Below are 22,351 nucleotides of genomic sequence, written 5' to 3' on the forward strand. Positions count from 1 at the left end.
AATATTCTTTAAGTAAATATTAAACTTTCTGGATATATGATCTTATATGTTTGCCCTTGGTTATGTTAATATTTTCCTCAGTTCTGGAGTAGTGAGATATATACACATACAACTGTTTTGTGAGAGCAGCAAATTTTGTTAGATTATAGGTGTCTGGAATATAAGTTTTGAACAAATAGATGCCATTTTTAATCAAGCTACTTCCTAACAGGAAATGTAATTTATTAAGCCCTTTGTACAAAAGACATGTTAGAGATTTTGTGGATGTTTGCAAGGAAGTTCTATTCAAAACTAGAATATACATCTATTTGTATATAATGTGATATCTTTCACTAGCATACTCCCTTATTAATGATTTCACATAGTTTTCATACAATGAAAGAACTGGATTTCAGATGTCCTCCAACTAAACAATTTGAAATTGTTCCAATTTATATGCTATCTTCTAATATAAAAATCTTGTTATATAGTGTGATTGTTATTGAACAAATTTCATTAGTTTTAAAAATAAATAATCAAGGTATTCAATACTCTAGTTTTAAAGTATATATAGAATGAAAGCTAAATTTTATATCTGTCTATATGTATTAGACATTACCAATAACTACATATAATAATACCTGCAAAAACATTACAGCAAAATAGTAAATTTTTATTTATTTATTTTTTTAAATTTATGATAGTCACAGAGAGAGAGAGAGAGAGAGAGAGGCGGAGACATAGGCAGAGGGAGAAGCAGGCTCCATGCACCAGGAGCCCGACGTGGGATTCGATCCCGGGTCTCCAGGATCGTGCCCTGGGCCAAAGGCAGGTGCCAAACCACTGTGCCACCCAGGGATCCCAAAATAGTAAAATTAATACATGAACCCAAATCAAACCAAAATTAGAAATTTTGTGACAGATCCCCTATTTCTTCCTCCTTAGCCACAGCAAATGATATACTATATACTTAACATATAATATTCCTATATGTACCATCTGAGGGCTTCAACTGTATCTATTTATATATTTTTTGAGAGGGGTCAAGAAGAGAGTGAGAGAGCCAGGGAGGGTCAGAAGGAGAGGGAGAGAGAATCCTAAGCAGGCTTTACCCACAGCATGGAACCTAATGTAAGGCCCCATTTCAGGACCCTGAGACCATGACCTGAGCTGAAATCAAGAGTTAGAACCTTAAGTGACTGAGCCACCCAGGTCCCCCAGCTTCAACTTTAATATTAAAGGCTGAGATCCATTTTTACAAGGGATTTTTAAAAATTTTAAGTCATTATCTATAGATCTAAACCTTCATAGTAACAGTAAATATACAAAAATTTACACTTGCAATAAGTTATTCCATGATCTAGCTACTTTCTTATACACCAAATTATAGCTGTAAGCATCAAATCACAATGAACTTTGGAACTATTAGGAATTTGTAATTTAAATAGTTTCATTCACTCCCTACTCCCAAATGCTTTTAATTAGAATCGACTTTTTAATTAAGTACTCCCATGCCCAAAGTGTATCTTGATGATTTTTCTGTCAAATCAACCTCCCATACAAAAGCAAATAATCATAGTGTTAAAGGAAAGATATTTTGTCTGAAACCAAACCATCAGAATTCTAGTTCTCATTTCAATTTATTCAGTTGAAATTCTACATACTGAAAGAATGCAGAATCTATTCCTTGCTGTCTTGGGGAAGATAGCAAGGAATAGATCCACAGGGCAGACAGGCTAAAGGTACTGAGAGTCAAGCCCTTACCCCTCCAAGTCAGAGGCATGGTATTTCCTGCAATGAGAGTCCACTACTTATTAAAGAAAGGAAGTGTAATGGACTGGATGTGAAATTTGGATTCATACACATATCAAATACCTGCACTTTTATTTGCTAGCTCTGTGAAAATGTGCAAGATACATAAGTTTTTCAAGCTTAATAGCCTACTTTTAAAAGGCACTAAGAAAGTGCCCGGGTGGCTCAGTCAGTTAAGCATCTGCCTTTGGCTTGGGTCATGATCCCAGGTCCCTGGGATGGAGATGGAGATGGGCTCTCTGCTCAGTGGGGAGTCTACTTCTCCCTCTCCCTCTCCTCTGTTGCTCCCTTCCCCCACCCTGCTCATGCTCTCTCTCTCTGTCTCTCAAATAAATAAATAAATAAATAAATAAATAAAATATTTAAGAAAAGGTAAAAGGCACTGAGGAGATATATTTTGTTGAGTTGTTGGGAAGTTCAGGCTTAAAACCTATAAAGTATCTTGAACACAAATGCCCAGAAAATATTAGCTATACTACTAATAATTATTGCCTTTATTGCTAATTTACTTGATTAAAAAAAAAACCTCTCATCCATTTGAGGTATTAAGGAATAATTTTTTGGTAAACCTGGCCCAGCAACAAGAAGAAACAGAAAACATGTTTTTCTGTGGTCAACACATGCATAAATAAATATAGTACAAAAAATAGTGGATAGGTGTTAAGATTATCTAGTTAGAAGGTAAGTAAAATGTACAAAGGGCAGCCCTTAAAGCAAAATACATAGATAAGACCTCTGAGTTTTCAGATGCAAACAACACACACCTCTGAATAACAAGTCTTAGCCATGGAATGACCTTCGTCTATAGCTTGTTTTTGTAGAGCCTTCTCTATGGCCCCATGGCTTTGCTTGCTGTTGAAAGACTCAAGAAAAGGAAATATTGAAACCATTATTATATAACATAAAAACATAGCTCAGTGTGAGTTATGGGCCCATATATCTTTCCTAGCACCCTTGCCATTCAACTTTCACTCAGGTGGTTTGTTATCAGAAGCCTGAGATAGACCCATAGTCCTATAATTCAGAGGCTTGTTGTTAGCTCTCTGGGTACATACAAATGGAGATATTTGCTGTGGATTTCAGGACCAGTATAATTTCTCCAGAACAATATAAAATTATTTTTTTCCTTACAGACTTTCAATTATCTGTAAGTATGTTTCAATAAAGATGACAAAATTATAAAGTAGAATTGATTTGAAAGTTAGGCTTTGTGGTCAAAAGGAGAGACAGTTACTCTCCAGGGTCTGTCTGTGCCTGGTGTATATCTGCTTCTAGTTAATTCTAAGGCAGATAATCTCTGATGCCCAAGTATTATTTAATCATGGAAATGCCTTAACTGTAGCAGGTGGGATCTATTTTATAGCTGGCATCTTTAATGCTTGATGCATTTGTCCATCTGTTAGGAACATTAGTCAAAAATGCAAGGAGACATTTATTAAAAGTAGAATTATAGTAGATAAGATACTGAGAATATAAATATAATGTATATTATTTTTATAAATGTATTTTATATATGACCTGTGATAAAGATGCTTTCAAAATAAATATCATTGTTATATTTTTTAATGAATATAGTTTCATTTTAAAATTTAGTTTTAAGGATGCCTGGGTGGCTCAGTTGGTTAAGCTTCTGACACAATTTCAGCTCATGTCATGATATCATGGTGGTGAGATGAAGCCCTATATGGGGCTCCATGCTGGGCATGAAGCCGGTTTAAGATTATCTCTCTTCCTATCCCTTCATCCCTCCTCCAAAAATAAAATAAATAAAATAAATAAATAAAATAAAATAAAATAAAATAAAATAAAATAAAATAATAAAAAAATAAAAAAATAAAATAAAATAAAATTTAGTTTCAGGCAGACATTAAAATGCTAAAGGTAATTATTTTTGTCATATAAGCATATTAATTTATTTCTCCAAAAGTTTGTTATTTGAGACTGCGTAAAATTTTTAAGGCAAGCATCGTGCTGAATGCTGTCATTCTAATACTGATGGGATAAGAGATATGGATGCTACTTCTGTGGTTCTCAGTTGTGTAGTAGGCTCCCCAGATGTAACTTCAAAGTGAGACAAATGCTAAGGAGTTCATTCCTAGGATGCTTATATTAAAGAATAAATAGGAGCTCTCTATCTAGAGAAGTTGCATATAAGGGAGCAGAAAAATAAACAGGGAAGGAGGAGGTATTTACCTTCTAGATTTTAAAAGTAAGAACAGGCCTAAATATTCCAACACAGTACAGAGCTTGGCATGTCCTAGATGCAAAGGAGAGCCAGGGTCATGGAAGAGGGGAAAGTGGTAATAGCAAGATTAGAGAGGAAAATATTGTATCAAATTAGGTAGCACCTGGTAGGCCTTGGTAAAGAATTTGGCTAGTAAATCTCTCAAAACAAGTATTTACGCTCAGTGAATTATTTTTGGGTAACAACTCTTTGCTGCTAGAATCTTTCTACCTATCAGGCTGTAGACAACACGGAAGATTCAAAAGCTGTTTTTCAAGATTTTATTTTTTTTTCTTTTTCAGTGTGCAAAGATTTTAAAAAATCAAAACAAACCCTGAAATGTTAATTATGAGCAAATACTTTTCCATAGATATTGTGAAGGAATTTGAATTTGGGGAAAGTTAAGAATGTCTCTTGTCCCATTGTCTAGTGCTAGGAAACGTTGCCTTTTTTTTTTTTTTTTTTTAAGGTAAGAGTGGAAATGATGCTCTCAACATAATTATATATAGCAGAAATACTGAGACAGTTCAAAGGATAAAGAAGTAGGGATGAAGTAATTAAAGGTTAAGAATTAGAAAACTTTGGTAAAAATATAGTATTCCTTCAGTTGCTTCTGAATCCTCTATATTTTTATAAAATGTGTTGCCTTACATAGTAAAAATCATTATGATCAAAGTTATCTCTAAAAAGGTGCAAATTTTAGCCACCTGGTACTAAGTAAATGAAAAGCGGAAAATTTAGCTTATTTTTATAAATACCAAGTTTATTAGGTTTATTTCTAAAGTGAATAATTGAAATTCCCGCTAAGCTAAAACTAGAAAGTTATCTATATATCTATATTTATATCTCTAATGTAAGTGAGAAAAAACATAATTTTGTCCCACAGGTGGGTGTAATCAAGCAAACAAGAAATCAGACCATGTTCCATGCAAAAACAATAAATATTTCATAATATGTTAATATGATACTGCTGTATCCTTCGAAAGAAATTTTCATTAAAATGTTATGACTTTGATTTTGGTATTAGTTTAATACTTGATTTAGGAAATTTCTATCTTTATTGAATATTATCACAATGGCTACTTGGGAGCTATAGTAATATTTAGCATTAATGAAAGATTATTGTTACTGACCATGAAGTAAAATGTTTTTAGACAACATTTCTAAGGTGATTATAGAGCATAGTTTTGCATGCCTTTAAGTCATGGCTCAAAAATAGTTGGTTTAATAATATATTTTCATTTGTGAATCTCAGATAGTATATATCCAAGTGTGTATGCCACTTACGGGGAACAGATAGTCACTGTCATTATTAGATGTTGTATATATTAAAAATAATGATATATGATTATTGAACAGGGAAGATAAGGATGTTTAGAGATCCTAATAAATAAATAATGATATTAATAACAATAATTTGATAATAGTGTTATTAATAACAAATAAATGTTATTATTAAAGTTGAATTGGATTAATTTTATTGAGGTAACCAATACTTGATATATCTTATTAGAAATTAGCCAGTATGAGATTGATATGATGGACATTGCTTTTCATGCTGTTGAAGGCAAATGGTGGATATTGGATGTTAAGAATATAATATATTAAATATATATTTTATTTATTTCAATATCTACTTCGTGTAAGTCTCACAAAACTTGTCTCTGATTCATATGTATAACAAATATTTATTGAACATGTACTAGGTTTGGCGGATATATCAATGAATAAAACAGAGTTCTATGATGTTTTAGAGGTTATATTCCAACTGTAGAGTTTAAGCTAAAATCAAACAAAATAGGGATGTAAAATTTGGGCACACCAGTATTTCTATGAAGTAAAAAATGGTTTAACATTGGTTTTAAGTTCCTTATGAGTTGCTGTGTCTACTATATATTATGTAAAAGAATTCAATGAGCTTAATGTTGAAAGTGAGAGCTGCACATATTTAGACTGTATTTTTCTATTTCCTGGATTTATTGTAGATTGTTTCTTTATATTTTAACACTATTGGTCAGCTACCAGTCATTTTGCAAACATTTATGGCAATATTCAGTTTTAAAAATGCTTGGAAAAATTTTCTTATTACCTTCTACTGTAGATCTTATAAATAGGAATTTAGATATATTTTATACAAATATATCCAAAATTTAGTCCACACCACAAAGTTGGCAGCTTGAAGCGTGCTACATTTGAGAAATGAGCTTACATTTTGTTTTGTTTTTCCTCTGGATTTTTAATTTCCCATTTCTTTTTTTTTTCTTTAAGATTTTATTTATTTATTCATGAGTGACACAGAGAGAAAGGGAAGCAGAGACATAGGCAGAGGGAGAAAAGCAGCCTCCTCACAGGGAGCCTGATGCGGAACTTCATCCCCAGATCCCAGGATCACGCCCTGAGCCAAAGGCAGACACTCAACCACTGCTGAGCCATCCAGGCGTCCCATAATTTCCCATTTCTTATTTCTGTCTCATTCGAATGGGATTATTGCATGTGTCCAATATTTGATTTGCTTTTTCACATAACCGTGGGTTTCTTAATTGGTAAAAGTTGAGTAATATATTTCCTTCTTAACATTTGGTTGTTTGGCTAATTTCACTTCAAGGAGGAAAGACTATGTAGTTCCTTGACAGTGATGAAATAACCTAGATGGCTTTCATATAAGTAGCAACAAATGTGCACAATAGGTACATTAAATGGTATACTTAACAGCACTGCTAAGGAGTAAGATGGGAGCTCAGTCTTTCGTGATGGAGACACACCTGAGTGCATTCAGAGAAAATTTGGTTCTGCAAGCTTGGAGGAAGGAATTGTCATTCAACAGAAATCAACTAGCTTTGCATATCAGTAACACCCACACACGCATACTCTTATCTGTTTTCTGAGTGCTCTCAAACTGATATCAAAATAACAAATATATATTTATGAGAACTAGAAATTCTGTATTCCTTCTGATCATGGAAACTCAACGTAATTATGAAATTAACTTTAAGAATATGTGGAAAATGTTACTTCCTAAACAAGTGAAGATCGAATAAAATCTACAAATTTTATACCAGGCTACTTACTTTTTATATTCATAATTGTCCCCCAGATGTCATGAAATTAATTATTTCTTTATTGTTCATTTTTAGATGGAAGACTGTATTTGAAAACTACTGTCATGTACTGAATTTTTCCTGTTGAAGAAATCCATGTTATAGTAAAGAACTTTGCAGACATTCGTCATTGGAAAGTTCGGAAAAAATAAAGTCCTTTTAAGGGAACTTCCTCAATTTTGTGTATTAATGTTCTTTAAAAGTTTAAGTATTCTACAAAAAAAAAAAAAAAAAAGTTTCCTCCATTGATTTTCACCTGTGGTTCATACCAGAGACCTGAGAATGTTTGTAAATGTACAAGTATCAAACTTCTTACAGTTAATAACACTGCAACTTTGCTGCTGGACACTTGTATACAGAGTTAAAGGCAGGCCTGAATAAGGCCTGGCTTTGTTTTTTTAATGGAATGAACCATTTTCCTCCTCTGAAAATTCTGGATCTGAGCACATCAAAAGACTCTTGTACCAGTGATCACTCAGACCTTCAGAATTATGTCCTCCAGAAACCAGCAAGAACCCTTGGAAATGAACTTGTAGGGGGCATAGAGGATTCCTAAAAAAACAAAAAACAAAAACACACAAAAAAAAACAAAAAATACAAACAAAAAAACAAAAAAATCAATAAATCAAAGAGTAATATTCTATTACATTCGATTTTAAACTAATTGTGGGTTTTCTCCTGAAGATTTTTTTCACATACTTCCAAAAGACCAACAATTGGATGTTGACAACAACCCAGTGAAATAACATTTTGCATATCTGAAAAGAAGCATTGAATATAAGCCAAAAGGTTTCACTGAAGGTCTTTTTTCTTAAAAAAATAAAATAAATGTAACATGTTTTCATTCCAAACTGGTAGTGGGCATATAGATTTTAAAATAATAATGATGCTTCTTATTCAAACTGTTGGTCACATGTACAGTATATAAACATAAAACATACAAGGAAGGTATTATGTATGCAGTAGTATACTAGAGTTTAGGAAAATGAGAATTTTAGAAAATATGTTTTGTCACCCTGTTAGTCAGAAAGACACCTTTCTGGTTTTAACGCATGCAGGCATGTAAATATTTGTCTGGAGTCACAGTATTAATGAATGAGATCTTAAGCATCTGGTGACATCAGAACTCTGTGTCAGCCACTTTTATTTGTATATTGAACCCTAGTTAGTGCCCCAAACTGCACTATTGAGAATGGATCGTGGCTGAACAGTAAATCAAAACACCAGAAATATTTTTATATGTTAATGTCATATTATGTTAATGTTGCTGAAAAACAAAACCTAACAAACCCTTGATGTATCAGTCCAATACCATGTAGCGCTGAGTGATAAAGTTAAAATGTGTTGTGCTTCCCCCCCACCCCGTCAGAGGGAAGGGTGCCTATGTGTTATTTTCACTGTCTTTTTGAAAGTTACAGTATGTGTTTTCACTTTTGTGCAGATAACTGGAAGTAAAGCTGCAAACAGTGCTTATTACACACTGTAGTTACCTTCTCTTTGTTTTTATTAATCTGGAGTTACACCTTTAAAGACTGATATTATGAATCAGGACGGTCGCTGTGCATTTTATGATTTTGCTGTCATCTTAAAATTTTATGATCATAGCATTATTTATTACCATAAAGAGCAAAATCCCAAATGTCCAAGAAAACTAGCTTAAAAATGTTTAAAGATAGTTCTGATTCGGTACTAATCATTTGGTTAAGAGAGGAAATTAACATTATAGATACTCTGGCACTAAGCTTCTATAGTTTTTAGGTCTTCCTTGCAATACTGGAACATACTTCTTTCTTTTGTGTAGTTTGCTATTAACCAGCTAAGTCCATTTTTTACTACAGTAAAAAAAGTTATATATACAGTTCCTATTTTAGCTTGCTTGAAAGGGAGCAATATTTTTATTTAAAATACTATTAGTATATGCTTTGTAGAAACTTGGTTTTCGAAGCATAGTTTTTCCATAGCCATCTTTTGTTGTTTGAGCACAAGAGATTCTATTCCTTGTTGTATTTCTTGCTTTTCCCTGTATGCAGTCTTTAAAGGATTACAACACTTAAAATTGGAGGGACTTGTGGCAAGCTTTTGAATCATACATTTTTTAAAAGATTTTTTAAAAAGCCTACAACTTACCTAAGTAGTAGAATCAGCCATTGCTCTGCTCCTTGCATAGAGTCACCTGTTAAGTAGGTTAAATAGTTTTAAAATGCATACTTTCAAGACCTTTGAGAATGCTTTAGTGTTTGGTTGGTATAAAAGGAATTTTAGCAAGAATTAAAGAAAGAAGCTATCAGCTATATGTTAAGAGAGAATCTTACTAACATGTTGTAAATATTACAATTCATGAAATGTTATTTTAAGTCTGTAACTTAAGTTTTTTCTCCTTTTTTAGTTATACAGGTCGGTTTGAAATTTGTTTTTGTTTTTGGGTTTTTGGTTTGTTTGTTTGGGTTTTTATTTTTTGGTATAGACAAGTAAAATTGTGCCCATTTTATGGTTTCCATGCTTTTGTAATCCTAAAAATATTAATGTCTAGTTCTATATTATAACCACATTTGCGCTCTATGCAAGCCCTTGGAACAGAACATACTCATCTTCATGTAGGACCTATGAAAATTGTCTATTTTTATCTATATATTTAAAGTTTTCTAAAAATGAGAAAAGGTTATTACGAATTTTGTTGTACAAAATCTGTACAAAAATCTGTTTTTACATCATAATGCAAGAATTGGAAATTTTTCTATGGTAGCCTAGTTCTTTGAGCCTGGTTTCAATGTGAGAACCACGTTTACTGTTATTGTATTTAATTTTCTTTTTTCTTTTCAACAATCTCCTAATAAAACTGTCTGAAATCTCCCTGTGACTTTATTTACAGTTCGTCTTTATTAAATTTTGTGAAATGCATAGCATTGAAGGAATATTTACTTTCTAATGGGAGGCATCTAAAAACAACATAAGTCAGCTCTTTGCAATGCGAGGGGAACAATGCTCAATGATTTTATTTAACATGCAACTGCTTCTATCTCTAATATGAATTACTGTGCTGAAAAACATCATAAAAGCACACTCTGTAGTTATTGTTTAACAAGCAGATTTTCCATATTTTGTTTCTTGCCAGCTAAGCAAACTGCCCACATATACATGATTTATTTATGTACATTTCTCAGTTTATGAAGCTGTTATTTGTACCCTTTTCCTTTATATTCTTATATTCCCATGATTCTTATTTCACAAAGCTTTGTGCTGAATAATGTAAAGTAGACATGTTGATGGAACAAAATATATTATTCCCATATCTATAAGAGTGTAGATTTGTAACTCTTAGTGTTTTGCTTTCATTCTCTATCATTGGAAAAAATGCCTTTAGAAACTTTGAAATTCCAATATCTTTTAATAATATAGACACGTTTTAATCAATCCAAAATGCTGCATATGAACAAATATTGGGTTACTATCTCTGTGAATATTCTAAACGTTCCCAAGAGAATGGAAAATGGATTTTTTCTGTCAAAAGAAATTATTTCATGAATTAACAAAATATGATTTTCCCTAATAAAAACTTAAAATGTTTGTGTGACCATTACAAACACATTTTTGTCTTCTGTCTTCATGTGTTTATGTCAGTAAGACTTGTACTAGAACATCATACAGTCTTTGGATGTTAGTGGAATTTGGTAATGATTTAAGGTTTCTCCCCATGTTGTTCTCATTGGGACTAGCAAAACTACAATATGAACAAAAGCTATTTATTACCAGACAAGAGTAAATTACAAATAAAAGTTATATGGATTGCATTTTTACAATATGGGAAGTAGAGATGTTAATAGAATTAAAACATTATTGTAAATGGCATTGTAAAAAATATCACTTTTACTTATGTGTAGGCTTGGTGCTAACATTTACCTTTAATATGTACAACTGGTATATAAAAGCTGAACTGATCTTCATTTATTCATTTAAACAGATTCATTAATAAAGCCTCTATTCTGCACAAAGCACTGTGCTAGATGTTGTAATGACTCAAGTGGGAAACTTAGCTGTTGTCCCAGAGGAGCTGATCATTTTGTTGGAATAGGAAATTTTACTTTCAATGAGAAAAGATTCATTGAGCATCTTCTAATGTGTAGTGGGCATGGAGCTGGTGTTAAGAGGGTACTGACTTAGAGACTTCCTGAGAAGTAGTAATAGTGACCCAATTGTACATCCACCTTCTAGAGAATAATACAACGTGTTTTGTGAATTAAATAGTTGTGTAGGGATTGAGGAAAGGGATGGATACGTTTTCCTCTAGGTAAAACGCTCTACCAGGTATTCTTTTCATGGTATTTTTTATTTATTTCAACCAGATCATTTGTCTTACCAATGCTCACCAAATTTATTCTAAGGTAAGTAGCCTGTTTAATCACACACACACACACACACACACACTCACACACATTATCATCAAATTTCTACTATGTTGGGACTTTTGAGTATAGTTGTAATATTTAACTCTTATGACCCAGCATCTATAGATCTATAGTAAAATGGCCTCAATTGATTCAAACACAGAGGATAAATGCCTAAATGCTAAGAGTCTATCAGGTAATGAGTGACACTTGTTGTGGTAGCGTTATTTGTATTTATAGGTTAATGAGCTAGAGATTTTGAATTGAACCATTGGATCAATTAGGCCTTCTTTGGTTGGCGTAACAAAAACTAATTCCTGCAAATAGTTAAAGAGCAAAAGGAATTGGTCATAGAGACAGAGGAATAAACATGGAACCTCAAGCCATGGTCCCTCTTACTTTTATCCCTCTGCTCCTCTTTGGGACTGCTTCTTTTTTCCCTCATTGTGGACATATTTGTTTCTCTTATTCACCTCTTGACCTTTCCATTATTCAGGAGCATAAGACCCAGCCCACAGAAGTGTGCCCATTATTTTCTCTTCCTTGTTCTTAAGTCAGATTACCTGAGAATTTTGATTGCCTCAAGTCAGAGCACATGCCAGTAAGGTACCTTGGCCATACATTAGATGCATCAAGGGAATTTTAGAAATACTGTGTCCAATTAAATTTGAATCTCTGGGGATTGGGGCTAGGGGTAAGGCTTACATTTCTCAGATATTTCTAGTGAATAGGAAGGTTGAGGACCACTGTCTGGGAGACTGGCAAATATGTTGTAGAAAATGACTAGCAAATCTTCTGTCAGGGCAGGGCATAGTTGGGGATGGGTGGGGGCTTATAACTATGCAGACACTGTAAAAGCCAACCAATAGTTCTACAAAATCATTAAATTACATAAAATCAAGAAAATATTTAATAAACTAAAAAAATAGTTTTAGCATTGTGAACTTAATTCTGAATATGAATTTGCAATCCCAGTAAGGGTATAATAGAAGATACCTTATATTTTTTTCCTAAATAAAATTATTGATTAATCTGACCATGAAGCTGAACAGGGAGGAAAAAATTCTATTTCAATTATTATTGAGCCTTCCTCCATCTAAATGTCTTCAATCCAAACAATCTCCCCCATCCATACCACTTGGAGTGAATCCTCAGGCTTTTGTGCTGAGGATCCAGCCTTCAAGAAGTTCTAAGCCCTTCTCTTTGGAGGGCCTCCAGGTTTGTGGAAGCAAAAATTATAACACAGTTTGGTGTTATTCTCAATGTAAGGAGAGAAAATACTTAAAACAATTACAGTATAACTGAGGAAGTGTAAAGTCATGTGAAAGGATGTAACATTTCTATGCTTTACTTGAACTGTAAAATGTCAGTCAATACAAGTAGACTATGGTAAATTTTGCATCTTTAATAAGCAGTAAAACTTAAGCAGAATATAAATTTAGGGGTGTCTTGGGTGGCTCAGTGGATTGAGAGTCCAACTCTTGATTTTGGCTCAGGTCAAGATCTTGGGATCATAGGATCAAGCCTGAAGTTTACCTCTGCACTCAGTGGGGAGTTGGTTTGAGCCCCTCCCACTGCTCACACACTCTCTAAGATAAATCATGTCTATCTATCTATCTATCTATCTATCTATCTATCTATCTATCTATCTAATCTATCTATCTATATATGTTTGTGTGTGTGTGTGTATACACACACATTAAAAATCACTATAGATAAAGTAGAATTCAATGCTGTAATAAAGTTAGCTCCCCAGTAGACAGTAAATATTTTTGGTAGTTCATCCATTGTGTTAAGCTCTCTTGCTAGTAGTTTTGAACCATGTTTTTGGTTCTTTGGCTGCTAATTGTGTGTCAGATTTGGTCTACTACATTATGAAAAAAGAAATAAAAGAGTTGATCCATATATTGCCAGCACTGTGCACCTCTATTTTCTATTTATTGTGTGTACTCATGTCCAATGATGTATTTCAATCTGTTATTTTCAAAAACAAAGACTGAACTTAATAAAATTATTAAAATTTATTTTATTAAATAGTATTGTTGGCTTCTACACCAAGTGTAGGAGCTGGGAGGGAGAAATGTTATTACTAGTCAGCCCCCTTTTTTTTAATTCATTAAATTTACAAAGGAAAAGGGGCTCCTGTTGAGTTGGATCTTTCAATTAAATCTATTTGGTTGTCATATGCCTGGATTTCTATATGCTGAATGGTTTTAGTTCCTTCCATTAATAGATTTTGGTGCTTTTTAGTATATGCTTTATGTATGATTTTTCTTTTCCCACCCATAGTCACTGTGAGACAATAAGCATTAGACACCAGGGACCAAATGGAGATGGGCAAGTTCTTGGGAAATGAAATTTCCTGCAATATAGAACAGAGCTGAGCAAGAATGAAGAAACAGGCAAATTATTTAATAGTACAATGTATTTGTAGGGAAGGAAGGTTAGGGGCATGAGGCAGGATGTATAAAGCTTCTAATTGTCTACAATGAATGATAATTTAGCATTCAGATTTGACAACTATTTACAACTGACTATCTGAGGGTTTGGCGGGGTGAGGGGGGGGACACTTGCCTCATCCCTGGGGATTTGCCTGCCATTGCCTTGATGCAACCAAATGTACATGTATTACTTAGGAGTCTTTTTATCTATTAAGTGTTCAGTGTGAGGCCCAGCTATCTTCTACATCTATCATTCTTGCATTAGAGCCACATGTATTCATAGTGAACACTTAGGTATTCTTTTCCTCAACCAACGCCAGGCATGTTGGAAGAGTGCCCCCAAAGCAGCAAACTCTCTGTACTTTTGTCAGAGCAATAAGCCAAACACACATTCTTACTTTGTGAAATTCAAGCCTGAGGGAGGTACTGGCCCTCTGTGTCGAATAACCACTAGTGGACAAAAGTCAGGTCCTCTAAGTGGTCCCACTGAGGTTGCTTTCCTAGACTTCAGATGAGAGATAGACACCTGTCACCTCCCATGGGTGACTGGAGAGTCTTGAACCTGAAACAACCTACAGCTCTCACCAATAGCTATCTTCCTGCATCAATTCTTTATTTCATAGCTTTAAATCTGTTTTGTAGTTTGGAGATGGACGGACAGCTGAAGTCACAAAATTAGGTTTCAGAGAGCTTTGCAAATTCTCATGATGAATTTGCTCTTAACTTGGAATGTGGTATCCATTGCATAATTTACTTAGCTTTTTTGAAAAATTACAAGTTTTTTTGAGATAATTATAGATGATATGCAGTTACAAGAAATAGCAAAGAGATATCCCATGTACCCTTCACCCATTTTCCCTAAGGATAACATTTTCACCAAAGGATAAATATAGTACAGTAGCAAATCCAGGAAGTAGACAGTGATATCATCTATCAGCTTTACTCAGATTTCACTAGATTTACATACACTCATTTGTGTGTGCACGTGTGTTTAGTTTTATACAATTTGATTACAAGAATAGATTCATAGGAACATCACCACAGTCAAGACCCAGAATACTTTAATCACAAGGATCCCTCATACTATCTCTTTATAGCTACAACCACTAATCTCTCTTCCTACTACTCAGTTTAAATCAGGAGTTCTCCAGAGAAATATAATCAGTGGTGTACACATGTGCACGTGTGTGCGCGCGCACACACACACACACACACACACAAACAGAAATGTGGGTACTACTAGGTTCTGTAGTATATAGATCCTCTAAATGCTCCTGCCGCTATTCGTGTGGTCTATGGGGAGGAAGTGGGGAAATTTTTCGCTGATGCCTAGTGTACACATGGGTCTCCTTGGGGCAACCCATCCACAAGAATTGTGATCGCTGTCCAGCCCAACACTGACACCATCTGGAGGGAAAGAGGAACAAACCACAGCAGCCAGTGGGCTGAACTCAAGAGCAGTTTGGCTGGGGACCACTCAGGAACCCTGGCCATTAACCCTTTGCACCGGCAGTTGAGCTGTTCTCAAGAGTTTAGCCTTATGGCTTTGGACAACAGTAAACCAAGGAGTGGATGATTGTGAATTAGCCTTTATGGGGTTATATTATGTGGAAAGACATTTGGCTTCGTCTGCAAGAGGCTGAGGCTGTCTTCATTGCTTTCCACATCTCAGCTCATAAAGTGTTGCTACCCCTTGCCAATCAAGAGGCTCTATGAGCTCTACCTGGCAACTGACCCCTTAGTAGATATAAGAGATTGGGTGCATAGGAAAGTGGCCACCACAGCATTCACGTGAGGTGGTGTATTGCCAAGGATGTCAACATTCCCTTGAAATACGGGCATTTGCTTAATGCAGTAAAAGCATGCTATGTGTGTTCTAAACATCCAAGGCAACTCCCAAAAGAGTCTTAGGGCCATCCACCAGAGTTCCCAACTGGTGAGGGATTGGCAAGTGGATTATATTGGCCCCTTCCCTTCAGGTGATGGCTCAAAATAATGCCTTGGTTTGTGTGGACACCACATCTGGCCTAACCCAAGCTTTTTCTTGATGCCTTGCAAGCCAGGCTGCCACCATCAAGGGATTAGAGACACTGAGTACCATGTATGAATGCCTTTGTGGAATAGACAGTAACTGTAAGTCACATTTTGAAGGTTCTGATATGCAAGATTAGGCAAAAGAACATGACACTGAATGGAAGGTCTATCTTCCCCATAACCTGAAAGCAGCAGGGTTGGCAGAAAGGAAGAATGGGATATTAAAGCAGCAGATTAAATTACTAACAAGCAAAACCATCTTGGCTAGGTGGGCTAAGGTACTACCCCAGGCTTTAATACATCCTGCCAACAACAACAACAACAAAAAACCATCCTGGAATGCAAGGATTTAGTCAGAGGCAAGCAAAAGCTTTATTGCTGTGTAGTTTGCAAACTGGGGAGATGCAGCAGCCTTTGGCTACAAACTGAAAGTACTCTCCAAAGGGGAAGGTTTAGGCGCTGAGTTAAACAGGCAAAACCCACAAGTTTTGTTCCCTTTATGGAGCTGGGTTTGATTCAAATCCCAAACTGCAGGCTGTAGGAGCAGAGTGACAAGCAGGATATAGCTCACGATTTCTTGTAGCAGTTTCAGTATGTGGCAGCCACTGAAGCACATATGTTGCAAGGGTCTTTTTGTGAATTTTGCTGAGTTTTGTGCAGGTTTGTCACTTCAGGCTGTGCTGACTGGTTTTGTTCCTCAAGGTCATTCGAGCTGATTACAGTTTTGGTTTCTCTCCCTTCACATGAGGGAACCCATCTTGTTTGTCAGTTATTGCTGTCTAATGGGGGGGGGGGCATCTTTTGTTCTCAATTTGAATGGTCAACCGGTAGGGCTTTGGGCCCCATATGACATATAGGGGAACCCTAAGACATCCAACATGTAAAGGCAGAGGAAGGCAGAGGAAATAGCCACTGCCCCAATTCTCACCACGGATCAAGGTACTGTACTGCTGAGATGCCAAGTCCCATCATGCCTGGGAAGACATACATACTGGAATTTGCAGTATTTGCTGAATTTCCAGTCTCACCAGGATGGGTGACTTTCTTCAAACTTCTGGGTGAGGGGGATCTACTCAGTGTCTCCCACGGGATCCTATTGTCTTGCTGCAAGCCAGACCTATGGAAATACACTACATCTGAAATGCAGCTCACGCCACTGAAGGAGGGGAGAAGACTGGGGTCCCCACCTTGCATATCCCACACCTACGTCACCTCCTCACCCCTGACAGTGCTGCCTCCCCTGGCCAACATTTCTGGTGTGCACCACCAGGTCAAATTCCTAAAGCTGCCAACCCTCCTCTCCTCAAAACCAGAATAGCACATTCTGTTTTCCACTAGTAGGATCATTTGGCCACGGCCTTTGTTCCAACTCCGTTAGTCTGGAAGAAGTTATAGCACACTAAATTCGCCCTGCAGAACCTAGATGACAGCCAACAAACCCTGTCCTTAATAAACACTGAAATGTCTGTAACAAAAAAAAGCTGTCCTCCAAAATCCAACAGCCTTGGCAATTACTGGAGCTTCCCAAGAAGTCACTTGTCTATTGCGGAACAAAGCGTGGTGCGTTCATATCTGATGAGTCTAATGTATCATCTTTATGAAATTGCATGAAAGACCCAGGGAAATGCCCTCAATGCTCTGACCCTCAGCCCAGGAAACTTACTGTGATTTGGATCATAGGGTTCTTGGGGGGGGGAGGGGGGAGTTGTTACTTATTTTGGGAATCATGGTCTCCATCTGTGTTTGGCTGGCAGCGGCCAACGAGCGCCTGCATGCTAACAAAGCCCCTCGCCCACCTCCCCGGCACAGCGTGCAAGGCCGGGCTATCAGATTGCAACAGGGAGTGGCCAGGGCTGGAGTGTTGCAGGAGGTCAACCAGAGAACGTGACCTCCAGGTGCCCTGTGAGCGGGGTGCGGGCTGCGGGCAGGCCCAGGAGCCTGACACGCGCCCCCCTCCCCATCCTTGGAAAACCGGCTCCTTGCACCGCCCGCAGTTACCGCACTAGGAGGGTTTGCGAGGCTGCAGCCTTCCCAGAGCATCCACCAGGGCGATCCGCTTGAAGACCCCCTCGGCCTCTGCAGGAACTTCAACGATTCTGGTGGGCCTCTTGCCAGATCGACTCCTCTTGCTGCTTGCGAGACATCCTCCTAAGTAAGTTCACTTGTTAAAAGTGCTGCCTACCATGGGGGGGGGAGGTGTGTGTGTGTGGGGGCGCCCCTGTGTTTTCTCCTCGCCCACTCCAGGGGCCCGGCTGCTTTCAGGTGTCCCCAGGGAACTCCCAAGGTTGGGAGCATTTACTCTCTGTTAGCTTAAAAATATCTCTTTTTATTTTTATTTTTTTTAAAGATTTTATTTATTCATGAGAGACACAGAGAAAGAGGCAGAGGCACAGGCAGAGGGAGAAGCAGGCTCCCTGCGGGAAGCCAGGTGCAGACTGGATCCCTGTACCCCAGGATCACGTCCTAAGCCAAGGGTAGATGCTCAACCACCGAGCCACCCAGGTGCCCCCTCTCAGTAAATTTTTCTTAGCAATGTGTATTGCTAAGACTGACTTCTGGGCATCCATTGTTGCAATGGAAAGGTAGTTTAAACCTTTTTTTTTTTTTTTGGAAACATTTTATCTTTCTCTCCGGATGCTTTTAATAACTTTGGTCTGCCCTTGATGCTTTGGGCTTGAATACAATGTGTATTAACTATGGACTTATTTTTATTTATATTTGGGAAATAGCGTGCTTCCCAGATAGTTGAGGAGGTATTTTTCCTTAATTTAGAAAATTCTAAGCCATTATGTCTTTGATAATGCCTCTGTCTTTTTATATTTTTAGAACTTTCTGGAATTGTAATTTAGTTGTAAGTTAGACTTTTCACTTAAACTTTTAGGTTTCTTGACCTCCTTTCTTAGGCCATTACTTTGACTTAGCTTCCTTTTATGCAATTTCCTCAGGTTTATCTTTCATACTATTAAGTGTATGTCAGGTGTATATAGTTTACTACTTAACACTCACATAGAACTGTTAATATTAATTATATTTTCAGTTTTGGAAATTCTCTTGAGTTCTTTTCCAATCTTCTTAGTCATTCTTGATAGGCTATGTGTTTCTTTTATTTCTTTTATGTTAGGAGATCTATATATGCCCATTTTTTTGTATTGCTCCTGGTACTCTCATATATTATTTAGGTCTGATTTTGCATTCATTATATTTCTGATTCTTTCTAAAGCCTTGTTTCTTAACAATCTTGAAAAAAATATTTGAATTTTTGAAATTTTGAATTTTTGAGAGGTTTGAAATTTACTTGAACTCATGTTCATAGGAATCTTATCTGTGGAAATCTTTTAAAATCAGTTTTGAGAATGTAGTACTCCATGGAGGAATTTTATTTCCTTCTGCTAGGTGCCTGGGACACCTTATATTACATTTACATTAAATTTACATTTTAGCTTGTAGTCTTTTAGTTCACATTTTTGAATAAGTAATCATTTCTAAAACATTTCCAAACCCATCAGTGTGTGTACTCTCCTGAAGTCTCAATGAGACTTTTCTCCCTTAACCAGAGCCATAGCTGATACAATTTTTTCTGGCATGTGCCTTTGTGGGGTGGATTTTTTTTTTTTTTCTCCTGCAACTTTGTAAGTAAGAGTATAGCCATTTTGAGTCCTAGCTTCATGTGAAATTCTCTAGACTGACTTAATTTCCTGCCCCCCTTAATCATGACCATTGAAACTGAAGCTCTGTCACCATGGATTTATAGACAGCTTAAAGTTAAACAAGACCTTCTGTTCTTGTCTAAGTTTTTGGAGGTCTTCTCTTATTCTGGCCTCAGAATGACACCTCCATGTTTTAAAATATTTAATTCAGAATTTTTGTGTTTTGTTCAGTGTATTGGACTCATGTTACCAGAAATGAAAACCGATTATCATTTTTTTTAAGATTTTTATTTATTTGAGAGAGAGAGAAAGAGAGACTGCTCGCACACACATTGGGGGAGAAGCAGGCTCCCCGCTTAGCAGGGAGTCTGATGTGGGGCTCAGTCCTAGGACTCCAGGATCATGATGTGAGCTGAAGGCAGACACTTGACCAACTGAGCCACCGAGGCGCCCTGATAATCAACTACTTAAAACTTAATTTTCAAGCTCCTGAAATACAATTTATAATTATAAACATTCAAGTAACAGTTTTCACCTATTCTTGCTAAAAGGAATTAATGATATAATATATATAAAATTCTTAGTGTAATTTCTAGAATACAATAAATGGTGAACAATGTTCATTTTTACTGTTAGAATAATACAACACATCAAAGACACAATCTTGAACTTGGAACACTTTTGGTGTTATAAAAGTAGAACATACAAGTTTTGTATGTTAATTGCAACTCTACAAAAATAACTGATATAGTTTTAATATGTATCTTTCCATATAAAAGACATTTGCTTAATATATACATGTATAAACTCTTAAAAAATATATCCAAATGTTATGTCTTTTTTAAGGTTTTATTTATTTATTTGAGAGAGAGCAAGAGAGTACAAGTCAGTGGCCTGGGGAGGCAGAGGTAGAAGCAGACTCCCCCCTGAGCAAGGAGCCTGAATGTGGGTCTTCCCAGCACCCTGGGATCATGACCTGAGCCAAAGGCAGACACTCAACCAACTAAGCCACCCAGGTACCTTCCAAATGTCATGTCGTATGATCATAAGAATTTACATTCTCCTTTGTGACTTTTCAGAGTTTCCCAACTTAAAAAATGAACATATATTACTTTTTCTTCCATCAGCAAGAGTGACTGGAGTTTATTGTTGTTTTTTGAGCATTTACAACCAAATTTTGCTTTTATCATTGCTCAAGTCAAACTTCTGCCAAGTCTCAAATTCAACATGTTCTTTCTCTTTCCCGCTCTCCCTTTTTTGTCTCTATCCTCTAACCTTACTTTTTCTTTTCTATTCTTTTTTCCCCAACCCCCATTCTTTCCTTTATTAGAAGGAATTTATAAACAGTAAGTAGCTTTCCAAAACTTGATGTTGATGACCAAAACTGTCATAACAATTAGACATTTGTACATAGGTTTATACATATATATACATATATGAATGATCTAGATTCACTAGATAAGTAAATTACTCAGGTGCCATGTGACTTGTTACTTAGGCGTGGTCTTTAGAACAGAAGCATTCACGTCACCTGGGAGCTTGTTACAAAATGAAGACTCTCAGGCCTCATCCAAAATCTACCAAATCAGTCGGCCTTCTAACAAGATCCCCAGGTGATTCATATGCAATTAAAATTTGAGGAACATTACTGGCACAGATTTTAAACAGCAAAGTGAGTTGAGACTTGAGACAATTATCAAAGGGAAAAAAATCTGTTTCAGTTATCTATATGATTTTTATAAAGTGATTATTTGGAAGGGATGGTCAGGATGTGGAATTATCTGGATAAACACCTCAGTTCTCAGATTTTTCTGTCATAGTGTAGGCATTGCCATGATGACTGCTTGACGGTGATCATTTAAGTCCCTTAAATCCCTGATGAATTGGGAAAACTGTAGTACTGCTTATCATTTAAAGTTAAATTATGTATTATCCAAACAATAATAGGGATTTACAAGTTAAGAAGAAAATTCTAAATCTCACCATGTGGCTTTTCTATTTCAGTGCTTACTATTGTCTATATATTCATACTCAGTAGTGTTTGTACATAGTTTCACTTATGCCAAGCTACAGGGTGTGTGTGGGTGAAGTTGTGGAGGTTAGATGGAAAGGATAGGAATTTGAAGGCTTTGTAATCATTCTTTTTATATAGTGATATGTTGAACTAATTGTAGTTATGGTTATTAACAAGAATTCCAACTATCAGTCTTCCCAATCATGATTTGTAATGGCTGCATCACATCCCATTGAGTTGATACACAAAGATTATTTAATCATTCTCCCAACATATGGATAGTCAGATAGTTTCCAAGTTTTGCTATCTTATAAATAGCATGGTAAGAAACTTCCATAGCATAAGTTAGCAATAATGGAATTGTTGGATTGAAGTATATGTAATATTTTAGTTTTGGGATGCCTGGGTGGCTCAGCGGTTGAGCACCTGCCTTCGGCTCAGGGCATGGTCTGGAGTCCTGGGATTGAGTCCTACATCGGGGTTCCTGAATGAAGCCTGTTACTCCCTCTGCCTGTGTCTCTGCCTCTCTCCCTCTGTGTCTCATGAATAGATAAATAAAACCTTTAAAAAAATATTGTTTTCCTTTTCAATCCATGTTGGTTTGGGGCGCAGTTTTAGGTATAACATTTGTTACTTTTAAAATCAGATGAAAAAATTAGTAAAGATATGATAACGAAATCAATAAGGATATATTGGTGTTTATATCTGTTTCTTCTGCTC

General features: G+C 36.1%; 1 protein-coding gene across 1 annotated transcript in view; it reads left to right on the forward strand.

Annotated features, from left to right (window-relative positions):
- DACH1 (dachshund family transcription factor 1) overlaps positions 1–9,963 on the forward strand; it is a 422,360-nt gene extending 412,397 nt beyond the window's left edge. Inside the window, exon 11 of the mRNA XM_077855416.1 lies at positions 7,150–9,963. Within this exon, the coding sequence (XP_077711542.1) occupies positions 7,150–7,187 (38 nt within the window). The 3' untranslated portion in view covers positions 7,188–9,963. The remainder of the gene's footprint in view (positions 1–7,149) is intronic.
- Positions 9,964–22,351: the final 12,388 nt, after the last annotated feature.

This window comes from Canis aureus, chromosome 17, assembly GCF_053574225.1.
Source record: "Canis aureus isolate CA01 chromosome 17, VMU_Caureus_v.1.0, whole genome shotgun sequence".
Taxonomy (NCBI): Eukaryota; Metazoa; Chordata; class Mammalia; order Carnivora; family Canidae; genus Canis; species Canis aureus.